Below are 23,063 nucleotides of genomic sequence, written 5' to 3'. Positions count from 1 at the left end.
CTGAGGGCTGCCGTGAACCTCTGAGGCGAGCAAATCCACCAATAAGCGCAGGACCCACCAAGGTAGAGGAGGAACTTTGTCACACCATATTAAAACACACATTGGTTGTTTGCGTCCAGCTTACCAAGCAATCTAGATTGCTCTGTGTAAGTGACCTATCCTCTTCTTTATTTACCACTCCCACAATTTTTGTGTCATCTGCAAATTTTATCAGTGGTGATTTAAGTTTTCTTCCAGGTCATTGATAAAAATGTTAAATAGTGTAGGGCCAGAAACCAATTCCTGTGGGATCCCAGTGGAAACAGACTTGCTTGATGATGGTTCCCCATAGAAGGAATGATGCTGGAGTCCTGTGCAAAAATAGTATGTTCACATGTAATTAAAGACCATAATGCATCAGCACAAAAGGACTGAATTAAGGTTCATGGGTGTCTTTCATTCTGGCATTTCCTAACTTTTGAGTGCTTGAGTTTTCAATTTGAATGTTCTTTTAATGTAGTTTTTTATGGGTAATAAATAATATGGTGGCTCCTGTGTTGCTAGTGAAGTTACAGTACTAGAAAACACTCTTGGATGCCGTGGACAGTCCCTTTCCTATTCTTCTCCGAAATAACCTGAGCCATCAGGGACACACAGTGCATGTGTCTCTGAGTAATGGCAGGTGTCTAGGTCATTACATGTTCCCTAAGAGCATAGTTTATACTTCTACCAGATAAGTCAACATGGGTGTAAGTGGTGCAATAGAAGTTATCAAGAACTAACCTTATAAAAAGGACAGGTTCCTTTTTTGCCTCTCTAAAATTGTACTTTTTTTCCTTTCTATATTAAGAAGATTAGGGATCCCAGACAGAACATACTAAATGTCCTTTTTGAACACTGCTGTATAAGAAGGTCTCTGAGACTCCTGCATATATAAAATTGATTATGGTGTGTGTTCTTTTGCTACAGTGGGACTATTCGAGTATGGGAACTAGATCTACCAAATCGAAAAATCCGGCCAACAGAATGCCAAACAGGGCAGCTGAAAAGAGTAATCACATGTATTATGGTAAGTATTCTTCTGTGGAAACTATATAGCTAAGCAGACTTATGGGTGATCTAGACCATTTGTAATAATGTAGCAAGCTCTGTCCTGTTCCATTTTTTCTCTTGGGAATCACTTTTCTGCTTTTGAATGTTAACAAGATCTAGTTAGGAAAATGTCTTAACTTTCAACAGAGCTCTGGAACATTCTGTGTGTGTTTGAACATAAACTTTACTCACATCATCCCAAATAAAATCTGGGCAATATGCTGAAGTGAAGCCACTCAGACACCACAATCATGGGCATTGAATAAATGTCTAGACAGATGACCTGATCCTGATCTCCTTATTTAAACCTTCCCTCAGATGGCAGAAGATGATAGTTACTTCTATGTTGGCACTTCCAGTGGTGATATCCTGAAACTGTATATGAAAAGCAAACTAATGAGTGACTATGGACCTGTGAAGGAGAAGTTCAGCCTGGTGAGTGGCATCCCTCTGGGGCTTTTTCTAAGTAACTTTTGCTAACCCCAACTTCTCATGTAGCTTTTCTCCTGCCTCCCATTCTCCTCCTCTCTTGGTTAGTAACTGACATGGGGACGTTTTCCCCTCCTTCTAAGAGAACCTCTGTCATAAACATACAGCTAAGGGTAGAATAAAATCCCTCCTTTACCTGTAAGGGGTTAAGAAGCTCAAATAACCTGGTTGGCACCTGACCAAAAGGACCAATAAGGAAAGAAGATACTTTCAAATAGGGAGGGGGGAGAGGTTTTGTTTGTGCTCTCTTTGTTCTCTCTCAGGACAGAGAGAGGGACCAGGCAGGAAAAAAACATCTCCTAAAACCCTACCTGAAATAAGCATCTAAGATTATAAAAATTGTAAATAAAGGCAAGGAAATTAGTTAGATTATCTTTTGGTTTAGCTTGTGAATATTCCCTTTAATAAGAGGGAGGTTTATTCCTGTTTTTTGTAACTTTGAAGTTGCGCCTAGAGCGGGGGACTCTGTTTGTTTTAAATCTTTTTCTCACCCTGTAAAATTACCTTCCATCTTGATTTTACAGAGGTGCTTCTTTTACTTTTTTCTTTATAATACAGTTCTTCTTTTAAGAACCTGATTGATTTTCAGTGTCCTAAAAATAAAGGGTCTGGTCTGTACTTTTATTAAAGGCAATTGGTTGGTATATTATTCTCAAGCCTCCCCAGGAAAGGGGGTGAAGAGGCTTGGGGGGATATTTTGGGGAAATAGGAACTTCAAGTGGTTCTTCTCCTGAATCTTTGTCTAAATCACTTGGTGGCAGCAATACTGTCCAAGGACAAGGAAAGGATTTGTGCCTTGGGGAAGTTTTTAACCTAAGCTGGTAGAAATAAGCTTAGGGGGTTTTTCATGCAGGTTCCCACATCTGTACCTCAGAGTTGGGAGGGAACCCTGACAACCTCCCTGAAGCCGATTCAGAAACTAATCCCAGTTCTGTGCCATTAGTTCCTTTTGAATGGTGTAATTGACCCAGAGCCTGAGTTCACTGGCTCAGCTCTGTTCAGCTTCATCTGGCTCAGCATCTGCTGTCTCCCTATGTATTCCAAAAGCTGGGTTTTATCCATAGCTCTTGTGCCATCATGCATATTCCCTTATCAATTTCAATATAAGATGAAGGTATTATAATGCTCTTGATTTTTGCCATTGCAGATTAAAAGCACCAAAGGAGTTTCATTTCACAAAGAAAGGAGAAGTCAGTTTTGGCAGATATTTCCTCCTCTGTGCTTAGCTCACAAGTACTTTCTTTAACCAAGGACTACAGTAATATTGGGTAGGACCTAAGAAGTAGGGATAACCAGATTACATATAACAATTGCTGAATAGGTTGGATGTTGGGCAATGTTCGACATCTGAATTCAGCCAAATAATTGTCAGTGGGAGTGGGTCTTCAGCACACTTCCCCTGATATGATGTTAGCAGCAGCACTCTTCCTGTCCTGCTAACTGGCAAAATTGGGGAAAAGAGAGGAAAATAACTCTTCCCACAAGCACGGTGTCCCCATCCTCACACCTCTTCCCTGGCCTAACAGGGAAAAGGAGAGACTGTATCCCTTGGCCTCATCAGATAGAACAAGCACATTCTTTTATCCACCCAGTTTCTAGCAACATCCCGGAAGTGGAGGTAAAAGACCACCTTTCTCTGCCCTCAGAAATCCGCTCCGGATTAGTGTGTGGTGGGAGGAGACTCCAGGGAGAATGGGGCGGAACTATTCTAGAGAAGAGTGCTGTAGAAAATGTCTATCAGTAAATGATGAAATGGGAACAGAGGCTGGTTTAAATCTTCTCCACTCCCATTGCCAGGATGGGGCAGGACCCTGTTGGGGGCGGGCATGATGTAACAGGACTAGTAGCGCTGCCTACTATTGAGGTTGCCCAACATTTCCCAGCATAAGACCCGGTTTTCAGTTACTTATAATTTGCCAAGCTTTAAAACCATTGGGGCTGAAATTTTCCATGCTGCATTTCATCTGCCTCAGGTTGAATTTTTTTTTTTTTGGAAAATTTCAGCCAAACTGGTTTCGCTGTTTCCGAGAACAAAGCTGTGGGAAAATATGTTTTGCCCAGGTTAAAAAATTCTAGTGATCTTTTTTGAAATGCTCTAGTGCCCCTATGCTATGGAGCAGGTATTTGAAATTTGGTAGGGGTGTGGCCTTTGTATCAGGGATTTGCCTTTTGCTGTTCCCATGAAAATCTGCCCAAATTTGTCAAAGTTATAAGCCTTTGAAAAATCACACTTCACGCATGCTTAGGAGAGACTTGCTAGATTTTTAACAGCTAAAATCTTGGAAGATTCCACCCTCACTGAGCATGTTTGAGCTTCTCACAGCTCCCAGTGCTGACTGGAGTACACATGCACCATTCCCACAGAGCAACTGAACATGCTCCAGCCCAGGACTACAGGGACTCCTGGGGACTTTCCATGTAATGGCTGCCCCCTGTTTCTGCAGGCTGGGTTGGGCTGGACGTTGGATCTGAGAGCAGGAGCCTGGCTCTTCTGTGCTGTCAGTGTACTTGGGGCACTGTAAACGATGCGCCACCACGCACAGTGCTGCCTAGTGGTCAGGCAGGGGTTTCTGGCTCCCCCCTCCTGCACTGGGGTAGTAGGGGCTGGGCCTTTGAATAACCAAGGTCTGCTCCCATAGGCCTCTCATCTTAGGTGAAGGCCCCTGGTGTTGTGCTATCTGCTGGGTGGGGGTAGGGGAGCCCAGGTCCACCCACTCCACCGAGCTCCAGTCCAAGGCCCAATGGTGGGTGACTATAATCGACCTCTTGGGGTATCAGACCACTTCCTACCCCAGCCCCCACTGATTGTCCCAGGGTAAAGCCCTTCTCTTGAGTCTCTGACCTGTACACCTAGTCACTGTGCTCTTTTGTAGGTTCTCCTCTGGCCTGTGTAGTGCGGCCGCAGGCAAGGTGCCTCTGGGGCAATACTTCGACTCTCGGAGCTCAGGGACACCATCTGCTCCCTTCCACTGCCTGCCTCCTTCGGAGCTGCTCTTCTCCCTTTCTAAAGCCCTGCCTGCAGCTTGTGCAGGCCCTGTACGTGCGGCTGCCTGGGCCCAGAGTTGCACTTTAAGCCCTTGCTCTCCGGTGTGGGGTTTGTAAATCCCACCATAGGCAGGAACATCCTTTTTGTTCTGTGTTTGGAAAGCACCTAGCACCATGGTCCATGACTAGGGCTCCTAGGAACTCTGATAATACAGATGATAATAATAATAGATGACCCCGCTGCTGGCACCCAGGCAGTGTGGAGGAAGCTTATTGATTTGAATTCAGAGGGGACAAAAGCCAGAGGGAGAGAAAGGAATAGACTAGGAGAAGGAGTCTGGTGAGACAGGGTCTGGAGGGCTGGGGAGAGAAACTGACTAGGAGTCGAAGGGGGAGAAACTGTGAATGGCTGGGCAAGGAGGCTGGGACTAGGAGCTGGGCAGAGACTGGGACTTGGAGCCAGTGATAGAAATGAGGTGGGGCAGCAGAGGGAGGCAGTTGGCCGGGATGGAGAAACACTGAGATTGAATGAGGAGCTGGGGACTGGGAAAGGGACTGGTGGACCAGAGAGACTTGGACCGGGAGCCAGTGGGTACGGGACAGGGGGGTTGGGGCAGGAGAGACAGATCTGAAAAGTAGCTGCAGTGCAAGGCAAGAATTGGGTCTAGTTGAACAAAAAGACTGGGACAAGCGTCTGGGGGTGGGGGGCGGAGACTGAGATTGGATGAGGAACTTGGAGAGGGAACTGGGACTTTCTGGGCAAGGAGAAGGGGGACAAGGAGTTGGGGTGTGAGGAGGGAGTTGGGCGTGGGAGAGTAGATTGGGGCTTTAACATTGAACACCAAGGGAAAGACTAGAGCTGGCTGGGCAAGAAGCCTGGGATGAGGAGACGGGTGGGGAAAAGGCAAAATGGGGAGAGGGATAGGTTAGAGGGGATGAGGCAGAAGGTGCCAGGCTTGGGGGAAATGGGCAGAAGAGTGTGTGACCACTAGAGAACACTCTTTTTCAAAGCTTGGAATGGAACCCAAGATTCCTGAGTATCACTACTCTTCTGCTGTCAACAAATATCCATGAAACCATCTGGCAAAGTGCATGTTTCATCCCACTATAGTGCTGGTCCACATAGAGGATGAGAACCTACTACTGCTATCAATTACTGCTAAAGCAATCACTCACTTCAGCAGCTGTAAGTGCTCAGAACTTCTGCACATCAGACCCCTGGATTTCAAGTAAGGACCCAGAAAATGGTGAACACACAATCAGTGACCACCTCTGTAAAGTTTGGTTTAAGAGATTTAACCAGCATGACATCGGGACTCCATGGCAGGCACAGGAACAGAATTCATTTCTGCTGGGCAGCATTCAAGTGCCTTAAACATGAAACCATCCTTTATCTTCCTGCAGCCTCTTGCCTCATTCGTTACATGACTTCCAAGTTCTGCAACAAATGAGGCAGGGGTCCTACAGACAACAGCCTGGTTTACTTACACACCCTTATTAATCCCCAGAACAGGTCAATCCTGTGCAAAACATAGCTGGGCGGGGAATTTATGCTGAACATGAACACTCTGGCTAGTACAGTTGTTCTTGAATTCTCTTTATTCATAGCTATAAAAGACTTCTTATTGCTTCTCAATGTATGCCCAGAGGAGAGTGTAATATCGAAGGAATTCAAGCTATTCCATAAATCTCTCTTGCAGAAATCTGAATGTATTTCTCTGTTGTGTCAGAATCCCTGAAATGCAGCAAGAGAAGATATGCAGATGACAGTATTATCTGCACTACTGCTCTGGGTGCAGAGGCAGTGCTGTCCCTGAAGGAAGCAAACCTTGTCGTTAAAGAGAAAATGTGTGAGCAGCAAGGACTGTAACAAAAATCCAACAGCAAACTGGTAGAGGAAGCCATTAGGGGTACATTTTCCAAACTCTGCCTGAGCTGCTTCTGCAGAATAGGTGTGTACAGCTGCTACATGCACAAACTCTGCATTTGCTTGTGCAGAATTGGAAGTTACATGCACAGAACCTGCATATTTTGTGACCGCAATTTGTTTGCCAAGAGGTAACAGTTGCATTCTTTATGTGCAGTTTAGGTTTATTAGGTCTCCGTTTTGGTATCTGAAAGACAAAGTTGTTTAGTATTGTGTCTAGTAGGATGATAAAAGTAGTTATGGACAGGTGGCTAGGCAATGCATTGCCTTGTGGTGATTCAAGTTCTGATCCTGAATTCTCTGGAACAATACACTTAGTCCATTTAGCTCAAGTAGCAATGGCCTGTATTTTTGGAGCTGTAGAAGCAGAGTTCTGGGACCTGGTTCTAAAAGCATGCTATGGAAAGGCAACTGCTTCTCCATAGTAAAGGTTGCAGTTAGAGTTCTCCGGTACAGCTGATCTTGACACCACCTTATAACAGCCCCTCCTCAAAAAATAATGTGAGAAAAGTTCTCATGCCTTGGCTTTTGTAGGGTTAAGTCTCACTGACAGCTAGGTTATCTCTTGAATAAATTAAGTACTCTTTGCAATTATGATACATAAATGCCTTCTTTTCTAAATATGAGCTAAGTTACTAATATCGCTTTATATCCCTCTATCTTTATATCTTTATAGTTATCTTTATATCCCCCTCTCTACCCAATATGGACCATAGGTAGATTTTACACTGGCTCATGTAAAATTTCAAGGTCAGGAACAGTAAAATGTTTCAGAAATTATTATTTTAATTTTAGACTTGCTTCTCTGGCTTTGAAACTGTCAGACAAAAGAGCTCCAATGGGGAGAGAATGTAGACTATAGTCTGTGATGGGTGTTTTTGACTTTTTTATCATTTTCCTATGTGAGTTCATTGAAGAGCATAGTTGGTGGTGAATTTAGTGCACTGGATGAGGGACACCATGTGTTGTGATAGGCATTTGTAGGATCCATGAATCTTGAAAAGTGTGTTGTAGGGGGTATTGATCATTGTAGCAGTGGAGATATGTCTGCAGATTTTGCTTCTGTTGTTCTGGCAGAGTCTGGTGCTGCTTTGATTTGAGTTGATGTGTTCTTGTCTGTGGGGAGTTTGTTTCTGATGATGAGCTTGGAGGATTGTTTGAAGGCCAGAAGTGGAGTTCAGGAAAGATTTCAGGGTGGGGTCCTTTAGCATAGGTTGTCGTTATTTGATGTTACCCCGTATGGGTTCCAGTGTGGGGTGGTAGGTGACAATTAGGTATTTGCAGTAAGGGAGGGGGTGTTATTTCTGTATTGACGCAGGTTCTCTTGGGGTATTTGAGTGGCCCATTCCATGATGTGATCTACTTCTCTGGTGGAGTGTCCTTGTTTGTAAAGACGATTAATGAGTTACTCTACCTTGAATGGTCCCTTACAATGCCTGCTAACTATTTATGCCAAACAATCTGTTCCACCTGGCAGTTTGCTGTGACACTAGGAATAGCTTCCCCAGACCTGAAGAGCTCTGTGTGGCTTGAAGGCTTGTCCCTCTCACCAACAGAAGTTGGTCCAATAAAAGACATTGCCTTACTCACCTTGTCTCTCACATATCCTGGGATCTACATGACTACGACTACAACTCACTACTTATTAGGTAGGCAGTGTAAGGATAATCAGGTTCTTCATTGTTCATCTCTTGGTATTTAAGTGCTTGGGTTTTATAAGCCATGATAGTAAAGTGCATTGCTTTCACTTGGCAACTTTTTTGAAACCAAGCTTTTCTGTATGGCTTTTTTTTTTTTTTAAGGGTTTTCTATAAGGACAGTAAATTCTGGACCTGTAAACACTACAAAAATTTTTATTCATATTTGTTTGAGGAATTGCAAGCTGGTTGCTCAGGTGTAAAGTGGGATGGGTGACTTGCAAGTACCTTTCTCGAAATTCCTGGAGTGTTTACATTGTTGAAAATCTATAAACAACTTGAAGGTGAAGAGCAGGCATTCACAGTGCAGCAAAGAGGCCTGGAAGAGATGAGAATGGGACAAGGGAGAAAGTATCCTTATGGGGAAATAGGCTTGCTTGAGTTGGTTTGAGATTTGTCTCTGTAATTACTGTACTTCAAGACAACAGTTTCTTAGGAGACTGTGTTTCCTCTGCAAATAGCAGGATATAAAACAGTATTAATTGCATCATTAATATGAATTGCTTGGTGTTGTGAATTACAAGTGTAGATTATAAAACTGTCGGTTTACTTGTGGTAGTTCAAAGAACAGTCTTGACAGGAAAGAAGTCCGTTTACAAAAGCAAGGTTGAAATCAGACTGATGATGACACATCTAACCCTGTGTGTTCTGACCAGTTGAAGACCCGTGATTTTCAGTTTGTGATACCTATTTCAATCCCAAATTAGGAAAATTAAACAGGATACCTAGAAAAATTAAAGCAGTGTGCCATAAAAACACAAATTTATTAGCAGGTAGTTGAGAGCTGTAATTATGTAAATTTTCTATCGTTTGTTTGATTTGTAATTCCACCACTTTCCATAATCCTAAACCCATTGGGTGTTTGAAAGGGGAGGACTGTTACAGAAAAACACTGCAAAGTAATAGATCAAAAGCAAAGTTGATGGGTATCTGATAGCAGGACTCATAAAGAGCTGCTGACACCTCATAGAAAACTTGAAAAAACATTCTGTTTAGAACAGTTCTATTTCTAGATCATATTTTCTGGGTTTGTTTTCTTTGTTCTCATCATTTTCCTAACGCTAGTTAAATGAAAACAGGCTTCCTTCCTACTGTTTTTCTGTACTAGATGATAAAAACATCCCCTGTGTATGACATAATTTCCCACAATTACTCATGATGTCAGAGAATCATGATGTCAAGAGAGGGATAAATTAGTGGAGCAGATGGAAATAAAAAGAGGAAAAAATGCAAAGAGGATAAAAATAGAAAAATGTAAATAGCAGCGAAGACCCTTTTTCATGCAGATATGCTTAATAGTTTTGTTTTCTGAACGGATAAGTAATACAGCTAATCTGACATGCAGTAACCTCTATAGAGAATATTTTAAAAAATATTCCATGAAACATAAGCTAGACTTTGGAATCAACTGTATTAATTTTACTCAATTAGACAACTGGACCAAAGCAGTCTTCCCAAACTCAACCTACTTTATGAATTGTACTATCATTCAGTCCATACTGTCTGGATGCTGTTAAAGTTCCCCTCCTGGACCTGAACAGTTCAAATATGCTTTCTGTTTTCCTCTCTGGCTTGGCCTCCCCTCATAACTCCCACAGAACCTTAATCATTTCCACTCAAAGGACCTGCAAACTTGCTGTCTGTGGCCATACTGCCCTGAATGTGTCTGATCTTGGAAGCTAACCGGGGTTGGGCCTGATTAATATGTATAGAGGAGCTGGTCTGGGAATACCAGTACTGTAGGCTCAGACACAATACATTATACAATCCTGCCAAACTCACGTGTTCAAAAACCATGAGATTGGCTTAAAGATTAGACCGTTTTAAAAAATGTTGGGTTCTTTTTATTTGCCTTCGGGGTTTTGGCCTTTGAGAGTTCACATTTTCATGCGGTTTTCCCACAACGGCGAGTGTTAGAAATGTACACGTTTTTAAAATGAAAGTTGAGGTTCTCACATAATCCCAAGGAGCTGGGGCTTTGAGGAAAAACACCAAATATTGTAAATATTGGTAATATCATAAGGGTTGGCAAGTACATGCTCTGTGGTAAGTGATTCAGTGAAACACTGTAGAGGAGAGAAGGCAGAGGGAGACGGGAGGATATTGGCATTAACTGGTTTCTGCGGTAAGCTTCCAGAAACATGGTTGCACAAAACACAGCCACAGTAATACCACTTATAGGAGCTCTGAGTTGAAGTGATCCTAAGTGACACATGCACTACATCCCTGTATGCAACAGTCGGAGACATGCATAAGGAAAAGCAGCGAGTGAGAGGGTAAAGAGGGCTTTGGGAACTAAACTGAATCCTATAAGTGAGAATGACAGGAATTGTAACAGCTGAAGATACTGCAGTACGGGCACTGTCCTGTTGGAGCTGGCAGATACCAGCCCACAATGGAGTTGTCCGCTCTCTTAGTGGAATGGAGATGACATGCTGGGAGCACACTTTTTGCTTAGCAATAGAACTTAGTTCACAGTCCAGATTTCTGACAGCAAGAAAATGACCTCATTTAATAATGAGCCAGATCCTGACATCCTCACTCAGTTTTTACTCCCTCTTTACTGAGGTGAAAACTCTCACTAAAACTAGTGGGGATTTGCTGAGGATGGACATCAGGATTTGGACCAATACTAGTATTTTTCCTCTCTATAGGACCTTATTTCAGAGGATCTTGGAGATCTTTAGACATTAATAAACTCAGCGTCACAGCAGCCCAGATTACTCACATTTGACAAGCAGGAAAACTGAGGCACAGAGAGCTGGTCTGCCTTCTCTATGGACATACAGTAAAATCTGTGCCAGAGCTGGATACAGAACTGATTTCTTGACTCCCAGTCTGGTGCTTTCGCCAGTAGACAATGCTTCCTTTCTCTGACAGAGCAGTAGGTCCTTCTGTTGTCCTACCCCGTGTTAGCAGGTGTCGGACCCCTCTATTGAAATGCTGACTGCTTCCAGAGGGCTCTCAGTGATAGGAAGAGCTTGTTAACCCCACCATCAATAAAGGGAGGTGGGAGTGGTTCTCTGGAGCCATAGGGTCTGGGACAGAGAGGCCGTGCAGAAAACCCGAAGCAGAGCTTTGGGGGAGAAAGCTTAGGGCTGAGTTACGCTGTGTTGCTTCAACGCCAATAAAAGAATCATCCATGGAAGGATGCATGTATTCTGTGCTAGAATGGTTATCCATGGGTGTGCATGCTCAATCCTAGTCCCTTTGTATAGGATTAATGCTGTCATTACTTTCTTGCTCTTTTTTAAAGTTTGTACACTAGCTGTTCATATACCTGTAGCTGATAAACGTTGTCTCCCTTTTCATTTTGGAAGGACCGCTTTTTAGCAGCGGAGTGGAGCAATTCTAATAAAGCAGCTCATGAGCAACATAAGCACCACCGCAGGGAGCATGACAAAGACTCTGTCTGATCTCTTCTGCATGGCAGCACCAGTAAAGCAGCTCTGCTTCCATACAATAGTGTGTTAATCCTGTTTTCTCATAGGGAGTCACAGCTTTGCTTTTGCTGAAGACAGGAGATTTAGTAGTCAGCACCGGAGGAGGGATTGTAGCTCTCTGTAAAGGATCAAACTACAAACTGATCAAGTGAGTTTGTAGATCAAAGCAGCAGGAGGGTGAGTGGTATTTCCACAGAGTGGCAACATAATGGGGCAGTAGTATTCACTTTCCACGGCATACACTAACTTCCAGTGCTGAGGGTTTTTTAGTTAATGAATAAGAGAGAAAGACAAGTAGACACTGTCAAAATGGACAGCATTTATCTGGCAGAATGAAATAGTGACCGATTGAAACATGATGCATGTTTTTATTGATTTATTTAGAAAACTTTGTGCCAATGATTGTTATTAATTTTAAATGACCACATTTAGTTCTAAAGGCTTTGGGTCAGTTCCTAAACTGATCCAAAATTGACATAGCTCCATTAAGTCAATGAAATTACATCGATTTCACCAGTGGGAGGTCTGCACCCTTGAAATCTTTTTTTTTTTTTTAAAAAAAAAAGAAGAAAAGTGGTTGAAGGCAGATGTTGGATGCCACTAGCTGTGTAGACAAGTGTATCAAAACTGTGTGCCTAAGTACTTTCAAAGCATTCCAGTGTGCATGGAACACAGAGCTACGGGCAGTTTCCCACAAGCAACCTAGGTGTGCCCTTTTGATAACGTAGTCGTATGTGATTTAAACTATGCCCCAAACATTGAATTCAAAATTGCCTGGAATACTCCTTGGGGTTATGCTAATTAAGTGCACCTCTAATAAGAAAGTAAACAAAAGCGTGTTTACACAAGACCCCTGATCGAACAGAGTGAGTGTGTGTGTGTGTATGTTTTCTCAATTCCTGCCAAATTTGGGATTGTTTACATGTGGAAGCTATTGTGAAATAAACTAGTCTGTGAATGTAAAGTGGAATAGGTATTCCGCACTAATTCCCCATGTGGATGTTCTTATTCTACACTGAGTGCTTTTGTGTGCGTTAGCTTAAATCCACTTCCAAAGGTATGTTAAGTGCAGAATAAGGGGATCCACACAGACGGCTAATGCAGAATATTCTGCCATAGCTATTACAGTTTTCCCATGTAGACAATCCCTAAAATACCAAGGATCGCATGAAGTGCAAACAAACATGGCAGAGAATGGCATGTTGGACTTGACAATGTTTCTGCCTGTTGATATCATGACCAATGTGGCACATGGGTGGGAGGAAGGTATACCAGCAGAAGCCAAACAAAAAACAACGTGGGGAGGAGAGAGAGGCAAGAAAAATCAAAGTCCACATCAGTGCAAATTTCTGCTTTGTCTTAACAGGAAAATTCAAGTCCAAGGTGGCGTCACTTCCCTCACCCTCAGAGGTCAAGGTCACCAGTTCTTTGTAGGAACAGAAGAGTCCCAGATTTATCGCCTTAACTACAATGAGTTTAAAGAGGAGCTCATTGCCACCTGTCATAATGAAGCCATCCACGACATCATTTTTCCATCGTTAGTATGACTGGAAGGGAGCATTTTTGTTCTTGAAAAAGATGGGGTGTGGGAGCAAGCTGTCGATTTGACGAAGATATCTGTACAGCACCTTCTATGTAGAAGGTTCCCAAAGTCACACTGATTTACATATAAGAAACTCTTCCTCCACCACTGAAATGCAGCCCCATCTGATGTGGTAGTCAGCAGCAGTTCAGCTTGGGGAAGTGAAAAATAAGTTCTCCAACTGAATCTACATGGAGAATTTTAAGTAGGCAGACTGTAATTATGCAAATTCCAATTTGCATAAACACTGGTGTTAACACCCCTGCTCTTGGGAAAAGTGCTAGGAAATCCCTGGGCCATTCAGGCCCCAATTAATGTGAAACTTGAAATTTCATGTGTCTTCCAATGTTTCTTGCATTTACTGAGTTGAATGGGGTCTATACTTGCAGACATGGTTTCATTCCTGCTCTCTGATCCAGTGTCTAGAACAGGTTTCAGAGGGGTAGCTGTGTTAGTCTGTATCAGTAAAAACAATGAGTCCTTGTGGCACCTTCAAGACTAACAAATATATTTGGGCATAAGCTTATGTGGGCTATAACCTACTTCATGCCTAGAACGTCATCTAGTATTGACTAGCACTGCTGTCAGAACAGACTCTTTGGGTCTATCAACATCACTTGTAATTGTGTGTTTAACAATATGGCATGTTATATTAAATTCAGGACTCATGATGCATGGTGCTAACTTCACAGATATGCCTTCTGTTCACGTTCATCTCATGAACAGACAGGAAAATTCCTCTTTGCTGTGAATATTAGGATCATGACATTTCATAAAAGTGATAGCTCAGTCACTCGCTCTGCAAATGGAGGGTGGCATTTGATCCAGAGGGAGGTTTTGAGTTTTGGCATGCTGCTGTTGTGACATGAAGTGCCAAGTCCTATTGAGTTACAGCAAAACGTGTAGCATATAAAACAGAAATGCAAAAAGCCCTCCAACCCCTCACTTTACACCAGTGTACAGACCTGCACATCCAGGGCCATTCTTAGCCATTTTGATGCCCTACGCAGCCCCCCAGGCCTCTGTGGGGAGGGGGGCAGGAGCAGGCTTGGGGGGCAGGGGAGAAACCACCCCCCAGCACTCACTAGCAGAGCGGAGCAGCTTGGGGCTGGGTCGTTCCACTTCCTGCCACCTGGTGATTGCAGAGCGGGCCTGACCCCACACTCACAGGGCGGCGGGAAGTGGAGTGACCCAGCCACAACCCACTCCACTCTGCTCCCCTAGCTCCCAGCCTTGGGATTTGGGGGCAGGGCGGAACCACCCCCCAGCACTCACCGGCGTCGCAGCTGGGAGCCAGGGGAGCGGAGAGGGCTGGGGCCAGGTCGGTCTTACCACCGCCGGTGAGTGCAGGCCCAACCCCTGCTGCAACCCTCAGGGGAGTGGGGGCAGGCCTGGAGCTGGGTCGCTCCATTTACTGTCCTCAGGGGAAGGGCTGGGCTGGGGCGGAGCAGGGGCGAGGGCCATGGGGAAGAGGTGGAGAAAGGGCTGGAGCAGCACGCAGCTGTGTAGGACACCAGGAAATTTGGGGCTCCTGGTGCACTACACAGCTGCATACTTTACATATGGGTAGGGATGGCCCTGTGCACATCTCTAGCTTAATGGGTAAATCGTTTAGCACTTTGCAGTAATCTGATGCACTCCCTTGACTAACATGTTGTGTGAAGAAGACATTCAGATGAGTGGGGTTTAGAGATCATGGTAGGACTCTATTACTACCTATACTTTGAAAATTACTTCTCTGTTATCTCCTTTTGAACAGTGCATCTCCCAGGCTTTGAAACCCAGACTTAAACTTGATTCTCTGGCCTGGCTTATTCCAAAATACTTCAACTGCTAATGTTATCCTGTTTTATAAAGCATCCAAGGATGCCTGGCTTGAAAGGAGCTCTACTTTGATGTGTCACTGTTTGTTTTCTCTGTCCTTCTGGTTCTTCTTGCTGGGTGTTGATGGGGATGTTGAACAAAAGGCATGTGATTGTGTCTCCGGCTGGCCTGGCCCCTTTAAGGGGAGTATGGTCCAGCCCATCTGTGGGTAATGGTCAGGCCTAATGAAGGAGCTGGCCCCTCTAAAGGTCAGCAGGGAAGCTCAGTGGTAAGGAAGTGAGGGAAAGCTGTTAGAGGCCTGGAAAGGCTCTGGCAGGATCCCTAGGTGGGCTGAGGAGAAGGGAAGGCTCCCACGAGGGTTCCCTAGAAGAGAGGTGAGAACATAGGTGAAAGGCTGATTGAGAGTCCTTGAGTACACTGTAGCGAGCCCCGCTGGGTAAAAGACTTTCTGTTTGTTTTGAGACTATGGTATAAACCTGTCTGAAGCTCAGGTGGGGCAGAGAATGTTCTATATCCAGTAACTGTGACAGAGAAATAAAATGAAATAAAAAGGCAAAGTTGAGAAGAGAGAGGGCTGGACTGTAGCTTTGACTGGGAAGGAGTGGGTCAGCAGCCAAGAGAGGGTACTAGGGAGACAGTTTTCAGAGTAACAGCCGTGTTAGTCTGTATTCGCAAAAAGAAAAGGAGTACTTGTGGCACCTTAGAGACTAACCAATTTATTTGAGCATGAGCTTTCGTGAGCTACAGCTCACTTCATCGGATGCTGTAGCTCACGAAAGCTTATGCTCAAATAAATTGGTTAGTCTCTAAGGTGCCACAAGTACTCCTTTTCTTTTTAGGGAGACAGTGACTCCTGACAGATTGCTTTCTAGATCTCACTCTACATCATCTCTGTGCGATGCACCATTTGCTTATTTTTGTACATAACTAACATCCCACCTTATTGCATATGCAGTTAATCTCATCACCAAAAATTGGGGTGCTTTAAAATAAGTGTTGCTTTCTTTTGAAAAGCCACTTGCTTGTTTTAAAGCATCTTACCCCTTTGTTTTGGTGATCTGGATATCCCTCTCTACCCAGACGAGGGTGACTGCCACCAGCATGGGCATGAGAACTCTTGTGACTTGCCCTCACTGAGGTGGAGACCAGTTCCCTTTCCTACCCTAACAGCGTCTATAAACATTAGGATCCAGCGGACTCTCAAATGTAACTTCTCCCTCTTTTGGAATATCATGAGGCTTCTGACCGCACATCAGGTAGAAGGCAAAATGTGTAAATTCTTAAACACAACTAAAATTTTTATACATTATTTTTGCTTTCCAGATAAATTGATCGGGTTTTATTCTGTGAAGCTAAAAATGTGAAGGCTCGTGCCTCATTGTGAGATACACTTCAGCAGACTTTTGCAGCCTTGTCTAATTCCCCCAACAGTGTTCCTGGTCCATTAAGGGGGCTAAGAAATGCATCCTGACAACAAGGAGCCTGTCACTGGCACTTGATGTTAGTCCTGGGGAATCAACAAACCTTTCTTTTATCCAGCCCTCTTAATTTGGAAGCACTCATATTCTAATGTTTCTTATAGTATCTATGTAGCCAAATTTATCATAAAGCTTAGGGCTGCAAATTTACACACACGCAACCCAGGAAATTAACCTGTCAGTTCTTGTATCAATCTTCTCTGTACTGTACCTATTGAGGTATACATTTAATACCCTAACTAATGAAACTGTATTATATGCAAAATGTAAGTTGCTGTTGACAGAGAAATGTAACTTTTTCATTTCCAGACATTTGGTGCCCAAATGCACAATCTAAAAGTTGTGTTGCGGTAATACAAGGCAGATCTTCCTCTAGTGTTATTGGTCATAGCTTCGTTGACTTCAGTGACCATTTACATCTGCCAATGGTCTATGTATTTGATTTTCCATTTCCTCTTTGTTTGTTTAGGTTTTTTGGGAGAGAAAAAGGAAAACCTCCAGCTGCAGCATTTTAGAGCTGCAAAAGTGTGTTTTTATGCACGCTGTGGGTCTAAAATTCGACCATTCTGTAGATATTCAACATACGTAGCTATGACACTACCTGATTGTATTGTGCAAGGAATACTTAACCAAAAAAACTCTGCCAGAGCAAACCCCACTGTTTTTTCTATTAGGGCTGGCTATGCACAACATCTGAAGTTTCATCCTTTTTTAGTATATGTGGGCCAAAAAAAGTGATAATTCTATTTTAAAGCAAAAAGCTTTGAAATATGACTGTGGGGCTTACTTCCCATAAAATCATCTTTGAGGTGAGAGCAGGCTTGGAAAGTTTCATCCCAAAAGCTGAACTTGTCAGAAAGTTAGAAGTGAAAAATGACAATGGTCCTTCCGCCTTAACTATGGTGTCCCCTACTGGAAAGGCTGTAGTTGAACATTAGTAACATCAGATAGTGAAGCAGTGGAGGGGGAGTTAAGATTTAATGAGGAAACTGTTCCCCAACACTGGCCTTCAGTAGCCTGCTTCTCTACCTTCCCCAGGGGAACCTCTGACTTGTTTGCCACCTGCTCCAAGAATGACATCCGAGTATGGCACACCCCAGAAAACAAGGAGCTCTTACGAATCACGATCCCCAATATGACCTGCCATGCCATAGACTTCATGAGCGACGGCAAGAGCATTATTTCAGGTAATGATTGGCAAGCTCTGTGTTTAGATTCAGCCTCAAATTGCTGCCTGCTTTTAAGGAAGTAGGCTCTAATAGAATGAGGGAGGACCAAAGCCTGGAATTGTTTCAACTAATTGCAGTGACCAAAAGGTTTCTCTTTATGGTCAGCCAAGTAAACCCTGCTCCACAGCTGCCAAACCCCAGGCAACATGGAAATGGTGTGCGAGGAGGGCAGGATTTGGGGAGCATACATAGAGGGTGTGAACTCCCGCACGTGTTAGAGTCCAGGTTCATGGAGTTCCCATCACACTGTCATGGGTTGAGGCTGAGGTGGGGTAAGGGTGTGGTGCACCTTTACGTATATTCCCTAGCCATTGCCTTCTGCTGCATGGTAGCAGTGGAGCTACGGCAGTCCCCCTGTTGAGAGTGATCATGCTCCCCTCCATCATCACCAAAACATTCTTCCCTAGGTAGAGGGAGTGAAATGTTCCCCTGCGGACTGGGACTATGGCTCTGTGTTCATATACTTGGCAGTGGGTTTTACATACATGCTGGTAGCTAATAGGGGCATCAGTGTGAAGGAGGTTGTGGTTTTTGTGTGTTTGTGTTTGTTTTTTTTTTTTTTTTAAAGAAGGGGGGCTTGGGGAGGGGCATAGGGAAGAGAACAATAATATAAAGAAAGTGACCTTCTGGGTGATCTGTTTCCATATTGCATCAGCGTGGAATGATGGGAAAATCCGTGCCTTCACACCAGAGACTGGCCGACTCATGTATGTGATTGACCATGCCCATAGCATGGGCGTGACAGCCATCGCTGCAACAAGTGACTGTAAAAGGATCATCAGTGGAGGAGGTGAAGGGCAGGTAATATGTGCCTAAAATCTCTCAGGGCTGACTTGTGCTGTTGCCGTTCTAACTAGTATCCACCTAGGCAGAACCTGAGCATCATTTTTGCTTGGCTCACTTAAGCACAAGGCTCAGTTACAAAATGTTAGTGTCTGCTGTAAGTAAATCTTCCCACTTGCTCATAGTGTGACATGGAGCCGTACCTTCTGATTACTCCTGGCATGCCAGGCATAGTAAATCCTTCCAATGCTGAACATGCCTCTTAATCCCATTTGTCAGTCAAAAGAATAGGTATAGTCTGATTTGTAATAGAAGAGATTATTTGTAGAGGTATATTTTCACAATAAGAATATTGTCTGGTATTCTGAAAGCAGCAGAAGTCAAGGTTATAAATATAATCTATTATTGGTTCTGCAACCTAGACTGGCAACAAGAGTGACCAAAGCTGTGTTAGAAGGAAAATCGGTATTCAAGACAGGACCTGATCCTGCATCCTTTTAGCTGTACATTTGAGGCTAAATTAATCTCTGTTGTGGCTCCATGAGTGGTGAACTTGACTGTCAATCGACATTTTAATTCTGTTAAGGCCAAATCCTTGTAAAAATGAGGTAGACCAGAGTTTAGCCATAGACCTCAATGGGAGTGGGATTTGGTCCTGAGTTCAGGGATCTGTATTTCTGCCCTCACTCGTCCCCAGAGAAATGGAAGCAATGCATGAAATGCAGAATCTCACTTAGCTCCATACGCTGGAGATGCCATCAAATGCTTCAGGAGAAATCCCGAGCTCAGGAATCCCTTTTGGTTCAACTTTAGCTCAGTAAGGAGCATGCATTACGAAGGTGTTTGTGGCTGCTTTGCAGGTGAGGGTGTGGGAAATTGGTCAGAATGCTCGCAAACTGGAGGAAGTTCTGAAGGAGCACATATCCGCTGTATCTTGCATCAAGATTAAGAAGAACAACCGGGAGTGTGTCACAGCCAGCATCGATGGAACGTGCATCATTTGGGATATTGTGTAAGGAGATCATTCCTCCTCAGCAGTACAGCACTTCTCAGCTACACCAAGGCTCTGACCTTGCTAGGTTTTGGGTATGGGGTGTGCTTGTAAATCTCTCGGCAGAGCCACCCCACACATAGGGTGCCCTGGGCAGCCAAGGTTCCCCTGAGCATGGGGTCCAGAAATGAAAGATTTTGCCACTATGATACCAGTCCCTGCTTTAAAAGGCCTTTTGTGAGGTAACCAAGGAGGTGCAGTTGGGAGAACAGACAGCATGGATAGCCTGTGGGAGGGTGTTCCCCTGATCAAATGAGTTCCACATTATCTGTACCTCATGAAACCCTATCCGCAGACCAGTATGTGATGGAGTGTTACCTGCGGCAGATGCCTCACACCCACAGTAGGTAAAGCTGTCTTAGGAAGAGAGAGAGATGAGTTTTGATAAGCTCTTACTCAGGCTGCTTTGGGGGTATTTTTCAGACGTTTTATGAGGAATCAGATGATCCTGGCCAACACCTTGTTCCAGTGTGTGTGTTACCATCCGGAGGAGTTCCAGATAATCACCAGTGGAACAGACAGAAAGGTAGGCACAACTTCAGGAAGTCATCTTGAAGTAGCTCAGAACCTCAAGGGACAGGACAGCAAGTCTTGTCACTGTCAGGGATTTCAGCTTCCAATCAGATCATGCCAGGCCCTTATCAAGCCAGTGTGGGCTTTCCCATGATAGAAAGGTGTGACAAAGCGGGACTGTTCTTAATGTTTCCTCTGAATATTGTGGGGGTGCCTCAGTTTCCCCTAGGCAGTTCTTAAGTATCTAGGGGGTGGGATAAGGGTGTATGATCGTTGCAGAGCCCTAGAGGGCAGGTATGTGCAGGGGTCTGGACACAGAGACTGGCCAACACCCTGTTTCCTGGCAACTGATGGCCTGGCCCTTCACCCCTGCAAGGTGAGAGCTAAAAGGTTGGAGAACAAAGGAATCAGGTGACCTCCTGGCCCGGGAAAGGGACAAAGCCCAGAGGAGGGGGGGCTGGAGAGAGTTTCAGTTGGAGGCTGGCTGTGGACATGGAGTGAAGTGCAGACGTGGTTGTCTGGCTCACTGCCCCCCAAAATGGACCCGGCTGAGGGGTCCTGTTCTCTGTACCTACAAGCTCTGTTTTAAACCATGTTCCTGTTGTCTAATAAACCTCTGTTTTACTGGCTGGCTGAGAGTCACGTCTGACTGAAGAGTTGGGGTGCAGGACCCTCTGGCTTCCCCAGGACCCCGCCTGGGCGGACTCACTGTGGAAAGCTCACGGAGGGGCAAAGGATGCTGAATGCTCTGAGGTCAGACCCAGGAAGGTGGAAGCTGTGTGTCCTGAAGACAGCCTGCTCACAGAAAGGAGACTTCCCCAGAGTCCCGACTGGCTTCGTAGGGAGCAGTTCCAGAGCATCGCCTGGGGACTCCGTGACAAAAGGCGGTTGTTGTATGGGAGAGAATTGGGCACTTCAGTAACTTACGATTTAGGTTCACCACAGTCCAGGTTAACACTATCCTCCAGAAGCAGTGAAAATCTTCACACCGGTGCTGTACAAGTGATCTCTCATTTCTGATCTTGTTTCTAGATTGGATACTGGGAAATATTTGATGGTTCTGCAATCAGAAATTTGGAAGGCTCCCTGACTGGCTCCATCAATGGGATGGATATCACATCAGACGGGACTTACTTTGTTACAGGCAAGTAGGATGGCGGGGGTGGGAAACAATGTAAAAGAACCCCCAGGAAGCAGAGGAAAAAAGTAAAGGACCTCAGAGGGATTAGGAAAGTGGGCAAGAAAGAACAAAATGAGATCCTGTAAATATGTCAAGAGGAAAAGAAAAGGAATCACTAAAGGGAAATACTTGGGAAGATACTATGGGCTTGGTCCTGCAACACATTGAGCACCTTCAGCTCCCATTTAAATCATTTGGAGATGAGGGCACTCAGCACTTCCCAGGATCAGGTCCTTAAAAACCAGTCTGTCATAGAGAAAGTATGGAGTTATTTTCAGCCCTGGTGAAACGCCATTGAATTCAGTGGAGTTGCACTAGGGATGAGTTTGATCCTTGGTCTTTTATGGCTTGTGGGAGCATCCGTTCTCCAGAAGCCTGGAAATCTCTCTGGTAATGTGGGAGTCCCTCTGGAGGGTTAAAAGTGGAGGATGACCCCTGCTGGTTCTACAGCTGCCTGAATTAAGCACTGGTGCATTCATCCCTAGCCATTCTCACTCCTCCTCTGAGCCTAACACTGGAGTGGCATGGGGGAGCCATGTGATTGGACAGGCATGTGGTGAAAGTTGCAGTTTATGTACTGGGACCAGCTCCCTTAGGTTAACCTGTTAAATCAGCATTGAGAGGAAAATCTTGCTGAAGATTTGTAGTTTTGCTGGGTGGCTGTATCTCTGAATATAGCTTATCAGGTTCTGTCAGTGTAGGAGCCCATGCCAAGCACTGTCCTGGTCCCAGACACAGAGAGTCACTGGTTCTAGTGGGGAAAAAAGTCCTTTGCAACCACAATGCTCAGGACCTTGTATCGCACCCATTTCCCATCTCAAAGCCAGGACATTCCTCTGCCTTTTCACCATGAACAAAAAGCGAGTGGCTCTTTCAGAAGCCCCACAGGCTCCATGTAACCATCTGTCCTCCCTTGTGTCCAACGCAGGTGGTGACGATCACCTAGTGAAGGTATGGGACTATAACGAGGGTGAGGTGACTCACGTCGGCATGGGTCACAGTGGCAGCATCACCCGACTCAGGATCTGCCCTGGGAACAAATACATTGTAAGCGTGAGCGCGGATGGTGCTATCCTGCGATGGAAATACCCACACTCCTCCTGATACCTGGCACAGAAGCTGCGAGGCCATATGCCACTTCTGAAAGCTTTGATCTTACAGTTGACACCGCTTAAAACGATGCAAACATTCCTACTAATAGAGGAGACATTGTTTTTGTATTCGCTAGTATGAAATAACCAGGCCCTTCAGAGATCCTTTCTGGTGTCCGATAAGACTGATGGGCCTGACTTTCACAGGTGCTGAGCACTTGCAGCTCCCATTGACTCCACTGAAGTGCAGGGGCTCCTTCCTGCTCAAGGTCAGGCCCAGGCAGCTCTGAGTGCTTGTGTTCTGTTGCTGTCTTCTGTCCAAATACCTTTCTAGATCTGTCTGTCTCCTTCACAATGAATCGCTTGTCATGTAAATATGGTCTTCTGTGTTCATTTTTAATTCCTTTTGGTTCTGAATAAGCAAATAGCCTTTTCTGCTTCAACTCCGAAATGTAACTTACAGAGCAACTCGATTTCAGATTTTTAAAGCAAGATTTTCAAAGGTGCATGAGGCTTTGGGGTGCCTTATATTTCGGGGGCCCTACTTGACGCACCTCAAAGGGGCCTGATTTTCAGATATCTTCTAGAATGGTTGTCACTTGTGCTACAGTTAGATCAGGGTCCTTGGGCAGTGTGGGTGGGCGTGCACATGCTGGGGTTTTAAATCTCTAACACAAGCTCCTTTTGGTACAGAAACTCACCTGCTTAAATGTCTTGCTG

General features: G+C 44.6%; 1 protein-coding gene across 1 annotated transcript in view; it reads left to right on the top strand.

Moving 5' to 3' along the window:
- Nucleotides 1-22,701, top strand: part of CFAP52 (cilia and flagella associated protein 52) — a 32,316-nt gene extending 9,615 nt beyond the window's left edge. Inside the window, exons 5-14 of the mRNA XM_074971020.1 lie at nt 949-1,048; nt 1,390-1,506; nt 11,660-11,760; nt 12,979-13,149; nt 17,535-17,683; nt 18,381-18,526; nt 19,369-19,520; nt 19,983-20,085; nt 21,105-21,216; nt 22,181-22,701. Coding sequence (XP_074827121.1) covers nt 949-1,048; nt 1,390-1,506; nt 11,660-11,760; nt 12,979-13,149; nt 17,535-17,683; nt 18,381-18,526; nt 19,369-19,520; nt 19,983-20,085; nt 21,105-21,216; nt 22,181-22,356 — 1,327 coding nt within the window. The 3' untranslated portion in view covers nt 22,357-22,701. The remainder of the gene's footprint in view (nt 1-948; nt 1,049-1,389; nt 1,507-11,659; nt 11,761-12,978; nt 13,150-17,534; nt 17,684-18,380; nt 18,527-19,368; nt 19,521-19,982; nt 20,086-21,104; nt 21,217-22,180) is intronic.
- The last annotated feature ends 362 nt before the right edge of the window (nt 22,702-23,063 follow it).

Source organism: Natator depressus, chromosome 14 (genome assembly GCF_965152275.1).
Source record: "Natator depressus isolate rNatDep1 chromosome 14, rNatDep2.hap1, whole genome shotgun sequence".
Lineage (NCBI taxonomy): Eukaryota > Metazoa > Chordata > Testudines > Cheloniidae > Natator > Natator depressus.
Note: the sequence above shows the minus strand (reverse complement) of the source record. Positions and strands in the feature narration are given on the sequence as shown.